The following is a 15,882-nucleotide window of genomic DNA, read 5'->3' as shown; positions in this document are numbered from 1 at the left end:
AGAAATAAAACTCTGTCCCAGGCTCGGGACCGCCCCCAGCCGTGCGGAGGAGCGAATCCCTTGGCGAGTGGGGCCATCCTTCCAAGGCCTGCACATCACGGGAGGCGGCGAGTGCCAGTCACCAGGCCTCTGCCCTCGCTTCTGGGTGCGGCGAGGCCGTGTCTGTGCAGAGGGCACAGCCCGTCACCCCAGGACTCTGGCCGGGCCCCCCACGGTCACCCAGCTGCTCCCTGGCGGTCAGCTGGGGTCTTCCACTGAGGTCTCCGGCGTCTTGCACGTGAGCGAAGGCAGGCCGCAGCTGTCCCACACAGATTACAAATTAGGGTTCTCTTCTTCTCCCCAAAACCCTGGTGTCCTCAGCCCCAAGCCATGGCCGTCGCAGCTCTTACGTCCAGGCTCCCGCGGCGAGACCTGGAGGTGGCATCAGCTGCACTGCATGCCGGGTCCCTTCCATGCCTCCTCATCCCAGGGATGAGGCTCCCAGAGAAGAGGCCCCGGCTGGGGGGCAGCCCTGCCCCAGGCGCCAGTGGCGGAGGTTGCGGAGGTCACAGACACGTGCAGCCCAGGGCCCACGCCTGCTTCCTGGGCAGGAAGCAGGAAGGACACAGGAGCTGGATCCAGGCAGGAGCTTGGCTTCCCTCCCACAGCTCCAAGCGAGCACCGCGAGTCGCTGTCCAGTAGCAGGACCTGCCCGTCCTGCAAAGTCCTGGACGGTGGACGGCCGTCGCTGGGACCCGCAGTCCCAGGGGAGCAGGTGACCCCCGCTGGGCACTGATGTCTGGAGGAGCAGCCGCGCCAAAGGCCAGAGAAACCCATCCTCTCGCCGCGTCCTTATCTGTGCCCTCGTGTCCGCTCCCGTCACCCACGCGGCCGTGAGTGAGGCAGCCCTGACACACCCCCATGCCCAGCAGGAGCCTCGTCCACGCAGCTAGCACCAAGATCTCAGTGCATGCCGGCCGCTCAGGCCAGCCCACTCTCCAGGCTGTAGGACGGGGGCTGCCTTCTGGGGGACCCCTGGGACAGTGGTGGGCCGCGCCACGGGGACCCGCACTGCACTCCGCCCACGTGTCTGCCGTCGCGCATCTGGTCCACCGAGTGGCAGCCACAGCTCCAACCCAGGGCACCCCAGCTGGGGGACTCAGTGCAGCAGACTGGGAGCAGCCAGCCACCTGCCACCTGGTGCTGCGGAAGCTGCTCAGAACCCAGGGGCACACAGAGCCCCGTGAGCGAGGCTGGCGTGTGCGCAGGGTGGCTGACCCGCAGTCACGCCGTGTTCCGCCCCTGAGGGACCCTGAGACAGTGACCCTCGGGTCCAGGCTGGCTTCCTCCCACTGCAGGGACCAGAGCTCAGAGAAACGTGCACCCCGCGCCGCAGTGGGAAGAGGCTCATGTGACCCTGGAGCATCCTCGGTGTCAGGAGGTAGGGGAGCCCCTAGAAGTGCTATGGGGGGTGAAGACTCCGAGCGTTGTGCCCACGAGCAGACGCACGGGCTAGAGGACTCCGTGACCTTGTGGTGGCGCCAAGTGAACACACAGCGACAAGGAAGGACAGCTTCGGGTGACATCCGTCAGCGGCCGCTGGAACGTAGGAGGCCGGTTAGGTCACAGGCTCAAGGCACAGGGCAGGGCTGGCCGCCACCCCCCAGGACAGTGCCCATCACCTCTGCGGGCGCCCCGGTGGGGCCGCGTGCCCCGGACCCCCAGGAGGGACACGGGACAGATGAGCGGCTGGAGATCGTGGGGGCTGCAAGCAACACGGCCCAGGGGCGTCTTTCACTGAGCACACTGGGTCAGGCCGCTGGTCACCAGGGTCCCCACCCCCGGTGGTCGCCACGCGCTGGTCTCTCCCGTTGGAGGAAGAGGAAGGACGGGCATGAAGCGCAGCATCCGGGGATGTTCTTTGCTAGTGTGACTTTACTGTGGGTCAGAAACCGTCCCAGTGAGATGTGGCCGGGGACTCTCCTGCCCGGGACAGTGGCCCTTCCGCAGCAGCCGTCCCGCCTAGAGCCACCTCCAGTCCTGACGGGGCAGCGGGCGCACGGTCAGCCATGGGCTGTGCTGTGCGTGACTCCTGTGCCGTTACCCGCTCCCGCCACCCTGCACGGCCGCATCAGGCTCCGTGTGCTTGGACCAGTGGTCCCCACCCTGCCTCACGACAGCAGCGCAGGCACCTCCTTGTCGGGGGGAGCACCCGGGCCATGCTGGGGAGCAGGGGACCGCACTGCGGTTGGAGTCTTCGGGAGGAGGCTTGTGTTCAGACCCCACAGCAGCGAGAAAAGCAGCGAGGCCCCTCCCCGGGCTGGGCTCCCCACTCGGGCCTGCCTTGCAGTGGGTGGGGGTGGGGCCATGCTGGGCGCCCCCCACAGCAGTGTAGACTCCGTGGAGCTGCAGCGGGGCTGGGGCGCTCCCCTCCAGGTGGGGGAGCCGGGGGGTCGGGGCCCCTGCGATCGGAGGGACAGGGCCTGTCAGCTGGGCCCTAGGGCGGCCAACTCCACGGCTGAGTCCTGCACAGGGGACACGCCCAGGAACACACACAGGCCTGGAGCCCCAGCTCCCACCAGCCTTCCAGCGGAAACCTCCCAATGCGTGGCCATCCCTTTGCCCAGGACAGACCCGAGCTCATCGGTCCCCAGGACGTTCAGGGTGTCCCCAGGGGTCAGTGTAGGATCACAGGAGACCCGGCAGGGGCAGGAGCGTGCACCCCGGGAATCTGGGACCCTCGGTTGCACCACCCTCCCCACCCCGGGGCTGGCTTCCCCCAGCTGGGATGCTCCCCAACATCCCCTTCCCCAGAAACCCCCTGCTCTCGGGGGACGGCCAGGCTCACGGGCCTTCTCCTGTCCCCCAGACGCAGCCGGTGCCCAACCCCGTGGCCTACTTCCTGCACCAGTCGCCGTGGTGGGTTCATCGTGGGGAGACACTCGGCAACCACTTCGTGGAGCTCGTGGTGCCCTTCTTCATCTTCCTGGGCCGGCGGATGTGCGTCCTGCATGGGGCCTTACAGATCCTGTTCCAGGTGAGCCCGCGCCAACTGAGAGTCGCCCCTGTACCTGCGTCCCCGAGATGAGAGTCTGCTGGGAGGACAGGGTGGCCCAGGGCACGCTCCTCCCCGCTTCCGCCAGGCAAGCCCCCAAGGTGGGTTCTAGGGCTTTCCTCATGTGTCAGTTGTCCAGCTGCGGCGAGTCGGGTCTCTGAGGAAGGGGCTGGCGGGGGTGGTTCTGCATGGACAACCGCCCGAGGCTCAGCTCGGGGTGCGCAGCCACCATCGGCCCCCGTCCTGCACCGGAAGCGCTTTGGTCCCTGGAACCAGGCCTGCTCCCGGGGTCAGAGGCTCCCCCACCTGCTCCTCCAGGCCGCTACCATCTCTGGCCTCTCCCTTCCCTGAACTTCGGGGTCTACTTCTCGGGTCCCAAGAAACACTGTCAGGGTTTGAACTCCCCACATCGTCCGGGTGGTCACGGGGGCGGCGCGCCAGTGAGAACTGCACTGCGAGCATGTGCTGAGCGCGAGCCCCACACCTTCAGGCCGAGGCGCCCGCGCACCTTGCAGCCAGTTCCCCGGCAGCCGGGCCGCTGTGTTGCCGCAGAGCCCATGTCCACGGAGCAGTCAGGGCGGGGTGGGGCCGCTCCGCTTGGGCCACGCCCCCTCCGTGACCGTGTTCCACGCACACGCCCTATGGCTGGCTCCTCTCTCACTCTATCAACAGGCATCCGGGGGCATTTCTAGGTTTGTGTCATTAGACGGGAGCCCGCCGCGGGTACGTGTGCTGGAGGCCCGTGTCCCAGGCCAGCATGGCCTGACCCTGCAGCCTGCGAGCCCCTCTTGCCTTGCCTCCTCGCCCACCGTGCTGTCGTGTTCGTGGCCGTGGTGTCGGCTGCTGCGGGGGTTGACGGCCTGCCGGCGGGGGGCGCAGTGTGGGATCCAATGGGAAGGGCCCCGCCTTCATGGACTGTCCCCAGGCCGAGACCACAGAGGTCACCCCTGCAGTGGCCGGGTGGTGCGCGCAGGAGGGGGTTTCATACACGGGCTGGATCCAGGCCGGGCACCATTTCTGTGGACGTTCACGGCCGCCGGTCTGCCCCTGGTGGTGCCCGGGCTCCTGCAGCATGCACATCCCGCAGCCCAGGTTGGTTTGTTGGCGGCCACCCCGTCAAGCCTGTCTGCCCCCAGCTGCTCTGGGTACGTTGAGTGTTGAGGGGTGAGTGACGCAGTTAAATGGCTTCCTGCGGCCTGCCCGAGAAAGCACGTGGGCTCCCGTAAGGCGTTGACCTGCTGAGCCACGGCCACGCCCTCGGTCACGCGACTGCCTGCTGCACCGCGTACTCCCTGTGGTCCCTGTGGTCCCTGGGATGAACCTGCCAGCGTGGGTCGCGTCTGCGTGGCTATCAGTGGGGGAGCTTCCACCCCGCCGGGCATGGCAAGGGCAGGAGGCCCCAGTGGTGTCGAAGCCGGGTTCCCACTGCTCCCGAGGCTGCCTTAGCAGCAAAGGTTTTCCCGGGCACAGGGCCACGTGTCACGGCGGCGGGGCACACGACTCAAGTGCCATTTTGGGCTTACTTCCCTAGCTTTGCGTTTTCTTTTGTTCCTTTTAGCTGTTCTCACCACCCCCTTTCCTCTCCTGCTTCATCGGTTGCACACAGGGTTTCTTGCGGGGGAATGCGTGCTCCTGCTCCTCCGATGCTTTAGCTGTTCTGTTTAATAGTCTTTTTTAGGACAGTTTTAGATTTATAGGAAAACTGAGTACAGGGTGTAGAGGGTCCCCACGTGGTGAACTTTTGCATCCACGGGACGTATCGCTTACAACTAATGAGTCCAGGTGGACACTTCCTCATCAGGTGACGTACGGTTTCTTCACCATCACCCGACATTGTGTCCTCCGGGCTTGGGCAGAGGTACAATGACGTGTGTCCGTGGAACTGTCAGAGTCCCCTTCGCTGCTCCGAACACCCTGGGGGGGTGGGCAGAGTGCTGGGCGCCATACCCGCCCCGCACCCCCAGCCCAAGCCACCAGGAGGCAGCCCCGACAGCGTCAGTAGCGCGGGCACCACCTCAGGCTGGACCCTCCTCGACCGTCCCGATTCCTTCCAAGGCACCCCCGAGGACCCTGCACAGCCGGGCCAGGAACGCGGGTCCACTCGGCTCGTGGTCGCTACGGTGACCGAGCAGCGCGCTTGGGTATGCAGGGTGTTAGCCCGTGCCCTGGCTGCCCCTCAGGCTGCGGCCCACCTGGGACCGTCTCCAGACTATACGTCTGCCTGGCTCTGGGGATCATTTCCCACCGAGGGCTTTTTCTCCCCAAAACCCAAAGCTCGGCTCTGACAAGTGCTAACTAGAAGCAAACTGTCTGGTCACCTGAATCAGTGAAGAAGTCTGTGCTGCTGGAGCAGACGTAACAAGCTCAGCTCCTGGAAAGGGGGATGAGAGGCACTGACCTGACTGCCGGGCCGGCTCTCGTGCGCGTGCTCCTGCTCCAGGGCGCACCGGCTGACTGGACCGCTCTGCAGCAAGTCTGAGCCCCATCCGGGCACCAGTGTCCACTGCACAGGGAGGCTCCCGCCACGTGGCCAGGTCCTGAGCCAGCCTGGGCCCTGCTGCCGGGGTGGGTGGCGGTGGGTGGTGGGGAACACGGCCGGGGACGGTCGGCCACAGGGGGACCGTGCCCACTCACAGCCTTCTGGACGGTACTCCAGAAGCCCCGCCCACCCACTTGCCTTTCGTCCCCCGAGGGCTCAGTGTTCCCACGGGGGCCACGCCGTGCCCAACGCAGGGCAGGAGAGCCCCCTCCCAGGACGTGGAGGGTCTCGGGCGCAGGGGCTGCAGGGCAGTGTTGTGGCAGGAGCTTGGCTCCCCAGGGGCCAGCAGCTGTGTGGTGGGTGGGCCACTCTGGGAGCACTGCAGCGTGGGAACACCTGTGCACCCAGCACCTCAAGGGAAACCTCTGGATCTGTTTGTTTTCGTCCATTCCTTCGGGAGAGGGTTGAGGATGTGCACACGCTCGTGTTCTCCTACACTCCATTTACACAGCTGTCCTGAAGGTCCTGCGAGGCCACGGGTGTGCTGTGTACGGGAAGAGGCGCCCGTGAGAGCCTTCGGGGAGCGGCACTGCCAGGCCGGGGCCGCCCCCACCCTGAGGCCAAGCACGGAGCCTAGGGGATAGAGCTGGAGGGGCAGTGGCCGGACGGCCGTCCCAGGGTGGGGGCGGGTATCGCCAGGCGAGTGGCGCAGCATCGGTGCAGACTGGTCCTAGGTCCCAGAGCCACTCCGATGTCGGCCGCTTAGCACCAGGTCACGGTGAGGGCCGCCACCACAGCAGCCCCTGAGCCGCCCCCCCCCCAGCCCCTGAGCCACATGCCAGCGGGGGGGCCCAGGATCACTGCCCGGGGTGAGTTGCCCACAGGCACGTGTGTCTGTGGCCTCGGGCACTGCGAGCTCAGCTCCGGAGTTCTGGAAGCCCGTCCCCTCCTCTGTGGGGTCCGTGGCATCACGCGGGCCCCAGGCACCACCCACACACCCCCTCCCAAGTGTGGTCTCGGGCAGCCCGCACGGTGCCCCGCAGGCCAGTCACGCTCCACGGCCGTGAAGACAGAGACCACGCGCTTGGCCCCCTTCAGGAGAGGCCACAGCAGCACAGTAATGACAAGACAGCATCCCCTCAGCGCGCTGGGGCCAGGCATTCCGCACCAAATTCCCTTTTTCTTAATAAATAACTACCATCCAGATGGATGGGGGAGGGGGCCAGTGGGACACAGCCATTGCGCCTGATGAGGGCTCCAAGTGTGCACCCCCGCATCCCCGGGCTCCAGCCCGAAACCCGTGCCCCCCTGCTTGCGCATGCACTGTTCTCGCTCTCATAAATACAGATCTTTAAAAACAGATTATTCACGAGCAGATGTGCCTTCCGGAGTGGGCGCCTGGGAACAGACCTGTCCCCCCAGGGACTGCTGTCCTTCCCTCGACCACCACCTTCAGGGACATTTTCTCCAGCACGTGTTGGGGCCGGCGATGTTCTCCTCTCAGCCAAGAGTGCGCTGGGCCCCTGCGGGAGACCCCGGGGCTCGTCCCTGCTTGCCCAGTGACTGTCCTCCACCTGCCTGTGGTTCTTCTTTCCCACCGGTTGTGCAGTCGGTTGGTGCGCCTGGTGGGGTTTTCGTAGGCTGCTGTGATCGGGTTGCGTGTCCTGTTTTGTCTGCCACCACCCCCCTTCTGGGACGCACGCGGGCCCTCAGGCATCCCGCACCCCATCCAGCTTCGGTCTGCGCATCGGTTCAGAAAGCACTTAGGGCTCCACTCCCTCACTCGTGTGGACTTTGCTGTTACGGAGTCACGTCCAAAGTCAGTGCGGCAACTGCTCCATGTCGTACGCGACCTCTTCCAACTCTGCACGTGCATGTGGTTAAAGTTTTCTTATTTCTCTTGTTTACGATGACATCTTCTTGTAGATGCCGGATTTTATTCACAGCAGTTATCCTAATGTCCTTATCTAGTACTTTCAAGTTTTCTCCTATACCTGACTCTGTTCCTATGAGCCTTCTCCCTTCCAGCTGTGGCTTGCTTGTCTGCAAATCTTGACAGGACACCGGCCCCGTGGGCTGCTGGGAGGGTCTGGAAGCTGTGTCCCTCACCCTGCCGAGCAGCTCAGCTACTTGAGGGTCCCTCGGGGCCTCCGCCTGGGTCTCCACCCCCACCCTGTGGGAGCTTCCAGGGCCCGTGACCCAGTGGCCAGCAGACTTGAGGGCACCCAGGCCAACCCCGCAGCTACGGCCTACACGCTTCCTCCCTAGCGCAGCACCAGCCAACCGCCTCGACCTCCCCGGCATCGAAGCGCTGCCCTCCCAGGGGTGCTTCCTGGGCTGAGGGCTGCTGAATGCCTCCGGGGAGAGCAGGGGCTGGCCTGGGTCTGCCCCCCGTCTAGCTGCAGTGCTGCTTCCTCCTGTCGGGCCCTTCAGCCTTGAGAAGCCGGCACTCTGCGTGCACAGTGTCCCCAGGGTCACTGAGTGATCCTGCAGCACAGCCATGGCCTTTCCCAGCTTTGTGGGAATGAAGGAGCCCTGGTCCGCGGCGGAGTCTTGACAAACCCCCAAGTTCACCAGCCAGGCTCCATTCGGTGGAAGTGGAAGGAAGGTGCCGAGTGTGTGACCGGCGTGTTCCAGGGAGGCAGATGGGACCCCCTGGATGGGGTATCTGGGGCCCGCCTCTGTCCCGGCCTCCCTGCCAGGTGTTTGCAGATGGAACTCGGGAAGGCCTGGCATGTGGGCTGACGCCAGGCCACTGGCTGCGCTCAGTTCCCAGGGCCGAGCCAGGCCCCTCCTCCTGCACAGAAACCATGTGACTGCCCTGCCCCCCACATCCGTGCCTTCCAGGCTCCGCAGACCAGCTTCCCTGCCTTTTCCATCTTCCAGTAGAAATGCTGAGGCCATCTCCCTTGATTCATCCCGGGATACGAGAGACCCCCGGAGCCCTGTGAGCCTCCTGCCCTACCGGGCCCCCTCCCCCGGGCAGTTCCCGTACTGTCGCTTGGGAAGCCCCTGGCACTGCTGTCTGTCACCCCTCCCTCAAGCCCGCCTTCCGAAGCACCAGTGCGTCGCTACAATACCAAACCACCTTTGCCTGGTGTGCCTCTTACTGTGCTGCCCCCCCCGCCCCGCCCCAAGGAGGACGTAAAGAATGAACGTTCTCGGCCAGCGAGCGTCCTTCCAGAGGAGCGGCTTCAGGCCTGGGTTTCCGCGGGGGTGTCAGCGAGGAGCCAGGGGCGACACCGTGTCCCGGTACGTGCACAGGTCGGGCTCGTTACACCTGGAGAGGCTGGCCCCCGGCTGCGCCCCTGCTGGCTCTTCCAGCAGCACGACGGTCGGGGTGAGGGTGGGCCCCGACACAGCCGTCGTGGGCCGACGCGGGTGCTGCAGCCGGCAGCCTGGGTGGGCCCAGCACTGAGAACAGACTTCAGGAAAGCACCCCGCTGGGGGCTGTGGGGAAGGGCGCAGGGTCCCTGGCTCAGCTACAGTCGGGCTACAGAGCAGTGAGGGAGCTGCAGCAAGACCCCCGGCCCCTCGGCGCAGCAGCTTGTCCTGAAAGGGGTCCCGACGGAGCACCAGTCGGCGCCACACTGTCATCAGGAGGTACAGAGCCGCCCGATGGCCTGGACTCCTGGGAGACGGCGGCTGAGCCAAGCTTCAGGGACACAGTGGGAGAGACGGGCCGAGCAGCGCAGCGGGGCCGCTGGGAGACAGCGGCTGCCCCCGCCAGTGGAGGAGGAGGGCCAGGGACGCAGCGTGCAGCAGCCTCCGGGGCAGAGCCCGGCATGCCCAGAGCAGCCTGCCAGCCGGGACCAACCACAGCCCGGGGCCCCTCAGGGAGGCTGGGGCGTTGCAAACACTGAAGAATGAGAAGTCACTATTGAGGGCTCAGGACCAAGCACACTAGTTTTCCAGATTAATCCTGGGAGAGCCATGAATCCACGCATCTCACGTCACACCTCGTAAAATGCCATCGTAATCCATAAAACTGACACGAGCCATCGAAAGCACAGCTCCTCTTGCCGGACCCTCATTAGGTTGGCGTCTGCGACCTCGCATTCCTCCCGATTCCCAGGATCAGGACCCAGCTGTAATGAAAATTCGGGAGTGAAGGGGCTGGGCCTCAGCTGTGTTGCCTGCGCACAGAACTGAGGCCGACCAGCTCCCGGCGTCGTCGGGCCGTCCAGGGCCAAGGGGGAGCCGGGGCGCCAGCCGGTTAGACTCCGACACCCCGCAGGCAGGCCGCTGCCACACCTGCCTGTCGCCAAGCAGGAGGCCGCCTGCTCTGCCGGCTCCTGAGGGTCAGGCCTGTTGCGAGGTACGTCATTTGGTGACAAGCGCACAGGCACTCCAGCTCCTCTCGCCTCTGGGGCGATTTTCTCAAACTTTTTCTCAAAGTTCCTCCTGCAGCCGCGGCCCAGCTCACCGGTCCCACCGCGGCCTCCACTTCCCCTGCGGCCACACACAACAGCGGGTGAACGCCGGAACTGCTTCAACTCCCGCACCATCGGGAGCCGCCTCCCCGGGCCGCCCCTGGGGCCGCTCCTGGGCACAGGCAGGGCCGGCTACTGCCCCACAGCGGAGGCCGCATGAGGAAGGGCCCTCAGCCCCACTCCCACTCAGGCAGCGCCTCCACAGAACGTAACACCAGACTGACACTGACACTAACATCCCCGAACCCCGGGTGTGCAAATGTCTCAGGACACACAGCACCAGGGCGAAGCTCTTAAAAATCGGTAACTTATAACTTCGTGAAAAGCACGTTTCTCCCTCTACAGACAATGCAAGGAACCCGTGGGTGTGAAAGGGTGGCCGGGCCCAGCAGGCACCCGAGGACCCGCTGGCAGGGCTCCCTCGAGGCGCACCAAGACCGCTGCAGCGTCCCGCAGGCACACGCACAGGCAGGTGATGTGCGGCCGTGGACACCTGCGCGCTGGCTCACGGAACCCCAGGCTGGAGACCCCAGGCGCCGGAGCTCCATGCCCACCACGTTTGGGAACAGGCAGGGTGTCGGGCGGCAGAGGTCCATCCACAGGTCACAGGCACCAAGGGGACTGTCTAGGGTGGAACCTTATGGGCTTTATGGTGATTTGCACGAAGGTCAACATTTGTCAAAAGCCACTGAACTGTAAGCTGGGGGGGGGGGGGGGGCGGCATGTATCTTATTGTTTGTTTCAACAAAACCTGACGAGAAAGGCGGCAGATTTGCCAGGACTGCAGGCCGCCTGCCCACTCCCGCCAAGCTCCCGAGTCCCTGCCGCCCCGTGGCACCCGATCCCCCAGGAGCTGCACCCCAGGGCGTCTCGCCTCATGGGGGCCTCCGCCCCACGCTCACTGGGCCGGCTGCATCGGAGCCGGTGCCTGCACAGGGCCTGGGCGCCGTGGCCTCCCCTCTGCTCCCCCTCCAGCACCCAACGGCCGGGGCATAATCAGGCCAAAGACGTCATTTTTAAGTCACTGTAGTACCTTACAAGACGTGCAGCTGCCCGGACAAAGTTCCCCAAAGGCCTGGCTGGCGGCAGCTCCAGGACGCAGCCCCTGACGGCCGACAGCTCGCGGGAAAATGGGTGGGGGGCGCAGGAGACCCCCAAGCTGTCGGCACCCCACCCGCTCTGAGGCTTTGTGACTCCAGTCTTACGACCAAGACGCTAAGTCGCTTTCAGGAGCGAGCCTTACGGGAGAACTGCCACCGTCCAGCTGGTGCCAAGTCCGTAGACAAGCCCAGTGGAACCGGGACACGGGCAGGCCCATCTGGACTCCCAGGCCCTGTGTCGCCCCAGACCCTGTGCAGCCCCACCTCCCGGTGCCCAGAGTGCGGGAGGCCGGCCTCCTGTGTGGTCACGGTGGACGGGTCTGGGGTGCGAGCTGTGGAAGACAGGCCAGCCAGACCCGGGCAGCAGAGCCTCGTCCTCCTCCCGCCACCACCGCCTCGAGCACGGTTCCCCAGGGCTGCCCACACCCGAACCCGGTGACGGTCAGCGGAGCACAGCGGCACAGCCCGCCAGCTCACAGCCCTGTGGGCAGGCAGGGAGCAGCCTCAGAGGCCAGAACCCGGGTGTCCATAGGTCCCACTCCAGGCTCGAGCAAGAACCCGCCTCAAGATCAGCTGAGGGGTGGACACCCTTGGGGCCCGCCGGCGGGGACACGGGCATGCAGCCTGCGGTGGACAGGGGCCTGGCCCTCGGTGCCAACAGTCGGCCGGGGCACTGCGCGTGCTGCTCTAAGGGCTCAACTCCAGGCTCCACAGTCTGCCGTGGGGGGCCGAGGGGGGGTGCCCGGGCTCCATCGGCCTGGGCTCAGGCCCTGCTCCATCCCCTGCAGGTGATCCTTATCATCAGCGGGAACCTGAGCTTCCTCAACTGGCTGACCATGGTGCCCAGCGTGGCCTGTTTCGATGATGCAACTCTGGGGTTCTTGTTTCCCTCTGGGTCTGGTGGCCTGAAGTACCGAGTCCTGAAGATGCAGGAGGAGGCTGCCCGAGGGGCCCCAACCCCCCTGAGATACGGTGAGTGGACACCACAGGCGGTGAGTGGACACCACAGGCGGGGACAGAAGTCTCTTCTCCCCAGGACCAGGACCGCCCACCCATTAGCGAGTTCTGGCCTGGAAACAAGGGCTGTGGGCGGGGCCCCTCCCTGGGCTCCTGTGAACCCCAGGGGGTCATCCCTGCCGAGGGTCCAGGCCTGAGCACGCAGCTCACCCCACCGCCCCCCTCTGCCCCTGCCAGGCTGCATGGTACGGCGGGCAGTGCACCTGGCGCTGGCTGCCCTGGTGGCCTGGCTCAGTGTCCCCGTGGTCCTCAACCTGCTGAGTCCCACCCAGATCATGAACACCTCCTTCAATCCTCTGAGGATCGTCAACACGTACGGCGCCTTTGGAAGGTACAGGGGCAGCCTGCCCTCGCCCTGTCTGCTGTGTGCATGTGGGACCCCAGGCCCTGAGGGAGAGCCACCCCCGCCTCCGGGGCAGCCCCTTACCGTGATCCGCTCAGCAAGGAAGCCAGGGTGTGGACGCACAGCGGCCGCCTTCATGTGCCTGCAGCTCCCTGCCTTGGTCTCCCCACAGCATCACCAAGGAGCGAACGGAGGTCATCCTACAGGGCACGGCCGCCCCCAACGCCAGCTCACCCGATGCCGTGTGGGAGGACTACGAGTTTAAGTGCAAGCCGGGCGACCCAGGGCAGCGGCCGTGCCTCATCTCCCCCTACCACTACCGCCTGGACTGGCTCATGTGGTTCGCGGCCTTCCAGGTGGGGCCTCCCCTGCCCCACCCCTCCCGCTGTGCTCCCGAGACCGCAGTGCCCTCGGCGGGGACGCCCGCGGCCCGGCTGGTGGGCATGAGGTCACTGCCTCCCGTGCCCTCCCCAGGCCTGGCTGACCTGGGAGAGGAAGGTGGGGCCAGTGTCAGGGCACTGGCGGGGGATCTTCACCTCCGGCACCGCACCCCAGAGCGGCAGGCGGGGCACAGCGCACAGGACGGAACCCAACCCCCGGGCCATGTCTCCCTCCTGGGTGTTCCCCTTTGTGTTCTCTGCCTCTGCATCTGGACGGCCATGGGCCCACAGGTGGGACCCCCACACTGCCGGACACCCTCGTAGCAGGGTCTGCAGCTCCCCGAGCCCTTCCAGCAGTGACAGGACCGGCGTGGCCAACAGCAGGACTGTGGACGTCCGCAGGCGCGTGCTTGTGCCAGAGCAGGCCTGGGGGCCCCTCGTCCTCCCGCTCACCTGCTCAGGCTGTCACTGCCCCACCTGCCTGGAGAGACACAGCCTCAGGAAGACCATGCCTCCCACAAGCCCCCAGGGCTGGCAGGCGACAGCACCGAGAGGCCAGCATGTCCCCACACGGGAACAGCACGGTGCCCTGGGAGCCCGGCCCCCAGATGAACTGTCTAGACAGCGGGCTGATGGGCGGGAGCAGGCAGGGAGTGTGGGCCCAGCATTTGGGAGAGGCTGGCCCCGACCGCACCTGCGTGACCAGGAGGGAGCCAGAGCTCCAGGGCCAGGCGGGGGCTCATCCTGGGGCCCCTAGCACTGGGCTGCGCGCCTAGAGCCTGCACCCCTCCTCTCACCCCCAGACCTACGAGCACAACGAGTGGATCATCCACCTGGCAGGCAAGCTCTTGGCCAACGATGCCTCAGCTCTGTCCCTACTGGCCATCAACCCTTTCGAGGGCAGGGCGCCCCCCAGGTAGGACTTGCCTCTTGGACGGGACCCCTGCCCACTGCTGCCTCGGGGGCCTTTCAGGGCCTGGACGGATCAGGTACCTGCGCCGGGGGCCGGGGCACCCTGGGCCCTGCTCGGAGCCACTGCAAACGTGCCCGGGGGTAAGGTCCCCAGGCTCTGGACCAGCCCCTCTCTTGCGCCCTGCTGGCCTGCACCGAGGGGAGGGGCCTCCAGAAGGCCAAGCGTGCCCTTTGCTGCCTTCGGGCTGTAGAGCCGAGTCTCTGGCCCTTTCCCAAGCGTCCCCGGAGCCCCCACAGTCCCCGTGGCAGCCGTGGCAGCGATGGGGCCGGGGCTTCCCCGGGCAGCGTCACCCTCTGAGGAGCGGCAGCTCGACAGGCAGAGGGCGGGCCGCCCGACGAGGGGTCTCCCTTGCAGGTGGCTGCGGGGAGAGCACTACAGGTACAAGTTCAGCCGCCCTGGGAGCTCACACGCCGCCGCAGGCAAGTGGTGGCTCCGGAAGAGGATCGGCCCCTACTTCCCCCCCGTCAGCCTCCGGGACCTGGAGGACTACTTCCGCTCCCGGGAGTGGCCGCACCCGGCCGTGGATGTGGACTAGAGCCGCCCGGGCACCGACGAATAAAGCCCGGCCTGGCCGCGTGAGTGGAGTCTCGTGCGCCGGGCAGCGCCGCCCACTGTCCTGGAAGCGCCCTGGGGGGCGGCGGGTCCCTGGGAGCAACTCTCCTGGCCTCTCCAGGCAGCCCCAGGCACCAGGGGCAGCTAAAGACCTGTGTGCCTGGCACGGCTACGAGGAAGCTGCCAGTCCCTGCTGGTGCCCCCACGTCGGGCGGGCCCCGCCCTCCTCCCTGCCCGCAGCCGCCTCAGGACCTTCATGCCGCCCCGAGGCCCGGCGCCCAGAAGCGGGCACAGAAGCCCTTTGTTCCTGCCTGGGCAGGGCTCCTCCCCTGCTCTGCGGCCCCGGCCCCCCCAGCCTCAAACCCCGGGGCACAGCCAGGGCCGGGGTGCCCACAGCGGCCATTCCGAGGCCCCGCGGGCACGAGTGAAGCTAACTACCCTTGCCTGGAGGCCTCTGCCCTGTGAGCTGGGGTGGCCCCAGGGCCCTACCGCCTGACCTTCGTGGGGAGCAAACAACTCCCGCCCAGGGAGAGGTCTCTCTGCTGAAGCAACAGCCAAGCACTGGGTGGCACAGCCCCCCCCCGGCCCTGGACAGTCCCCCCTTCTCAGCCGGGCAGCAGCAGGCACCCCCTCCCTCCCCCCACACCGTCCAGAGGGCCGGGCTGCAGCAGGGAGGGTCCCGGCGGGAACGAGGTGGGCACAGTGCGGGTCTGTGTGGGGCCAGCGGTCCAGGTGCCGACAGAGGGGCCGTGTTCCTGCTCGCAGGCAAACAGGCTCCCTGTGTCTGTCAGCACAGACCCGGCCTCAGAGCAGAGCCTGGAGCCAGCAAGTCTGCCCGCGGCAGCCGCATGGAGTTGACCACCGGCCTGCTGTGCCCTGGGCAGCCCTGCCCTGGGGGCTGTCCTAGGAGTCCTGCCAACGGGTGGGGGCCCCGAGGACCGAAGAAGCCGGTGCCTTGGCTTGGGTGCCACCCCCCAGGACCACAGCAGGGCCCTGCCACCCCTCCTGCTGTACCCAGAACCCCTGCCCGGTGGCTCCTCCCTGGGCCAGCTGTGCCCCCCAGGCCCCCCACGATCCTTGAGAGCCACACAATGCTCAGGCCTTGGGGCACATGGGGACACTTCAGGGGACCCCAGGTCCAGGCACTGGGCCCTCTGACCGAAGACCCCCCCAGATCTCCTCCCACAGCCTCCACCCACGAGTCTGCAGACAGCTTCAGAGCCAACCCCGAGGCCCGCGGCCTCCTGAGACTGCATCCCTCCTCCACCCAAAGCCCTCTGTGGCTCCCCTGCCTCACCGAGCACACGCCGGGGTCACCATGTCCCCCCTCCGGCACCTGCTGCGCCGACACCCACAAGCCCACACCCCCTCAGGGCCCGCAGCACCAACACAGGCCTGCGTGAAACGCCTCCTGAAGAAGGGCCCGAACTCCACATCTGCCCTGCCCGCCACTGCCCTCTCTCGGCACCTGCCGTTTCCTGTTTGACACGGGAGACACTTCAGGAGCTGGGGATGCAGGGATACAGGATGTCAGCCCCCCTCCCGCGGCCCTCTGGGGCTGGGGACGCTGC

The 15,882-nt window shown here is 66.5% G+C and overlaps 1 protein-coding gene across 6 annotated transcripts in view; it reads left to right on the top strand.

Annotated features, from left to right (window-relative positions):
* Nucleotides 1-15,624, top strand: part of LMF1 (lipase maturation factor 1) — a 57,835-nt gene extending 42,211 nt beyond the window's left edge. For 3 of the 6 annotated variants that reach the window (XM_055339822.1, XM_055339821.1, XM_055339826.1), the window contains 8 exons: nucleotides 2,849-3,016; nucleotides 8,652-8,765; nucleotides 10,292-10,414; nucleotides 11,835-12,018; nucleotides 12,241-12,394; nucleotides 12,579-12,762; nucleotides 13,590-13,702; nucleotides 14,114-15,624. In XM_055339822.1, the coding sequence (XP_055195797.1) occupies nucleotides 2,849-3,016; nucleotides 8,652-8,765; nucleotides 10,292-10,414; nucleotides 11,835-12,018; nucleotides 12,241-12,394; nucleotides 12,579-12,762; nucleotides 13,590-13,702; nucleotides 14,114-14,294 (1,221 nt within the window). In that variant the 3' untranslated portion in view covers nucleotides 14,295-15,624. The remainder of the gene's footprint in view (nucleotides 1-2,848; nucleotides 3,017-8,651; nucleotides 8,766-10,291; nucleotides 10,415-11,834; nucleotides 12,019-12,240; nucleotides 12,395-12,578; nucleotides 12,763-13,589; nucleotides 13,703-14,113) is intronic. The other 3 variants (XM_055339823.1, XM_055339824.1, XM_055339825.1) reach the window with 3 other exon arrangements.
* Nucleotides 15,625-15,882: the final 258 nt, after the last annotated feature.

The sequence above is a fragment of the Nyctereutes procyonoides genome, unplaced genomic scaffold (assembly GCF_905146905.1).
Source record: "Nyctereutes procyonoides isolate TBG_1078 unplaced genomic scaffold, NYPRO_anot_genome, whole genome shotgun sequence".
NCBI lineage: Eukaryota > Metazoa > Chordata > Mammalia > Carnivora > Canidae > Nyctereutes > Nyctereutes procyonoides.
The sequence above is the reverse complement of the archived record's forward strand: the minus strand, read 5'-3'. Positions and strand labels throughout refer to the sequence as shown.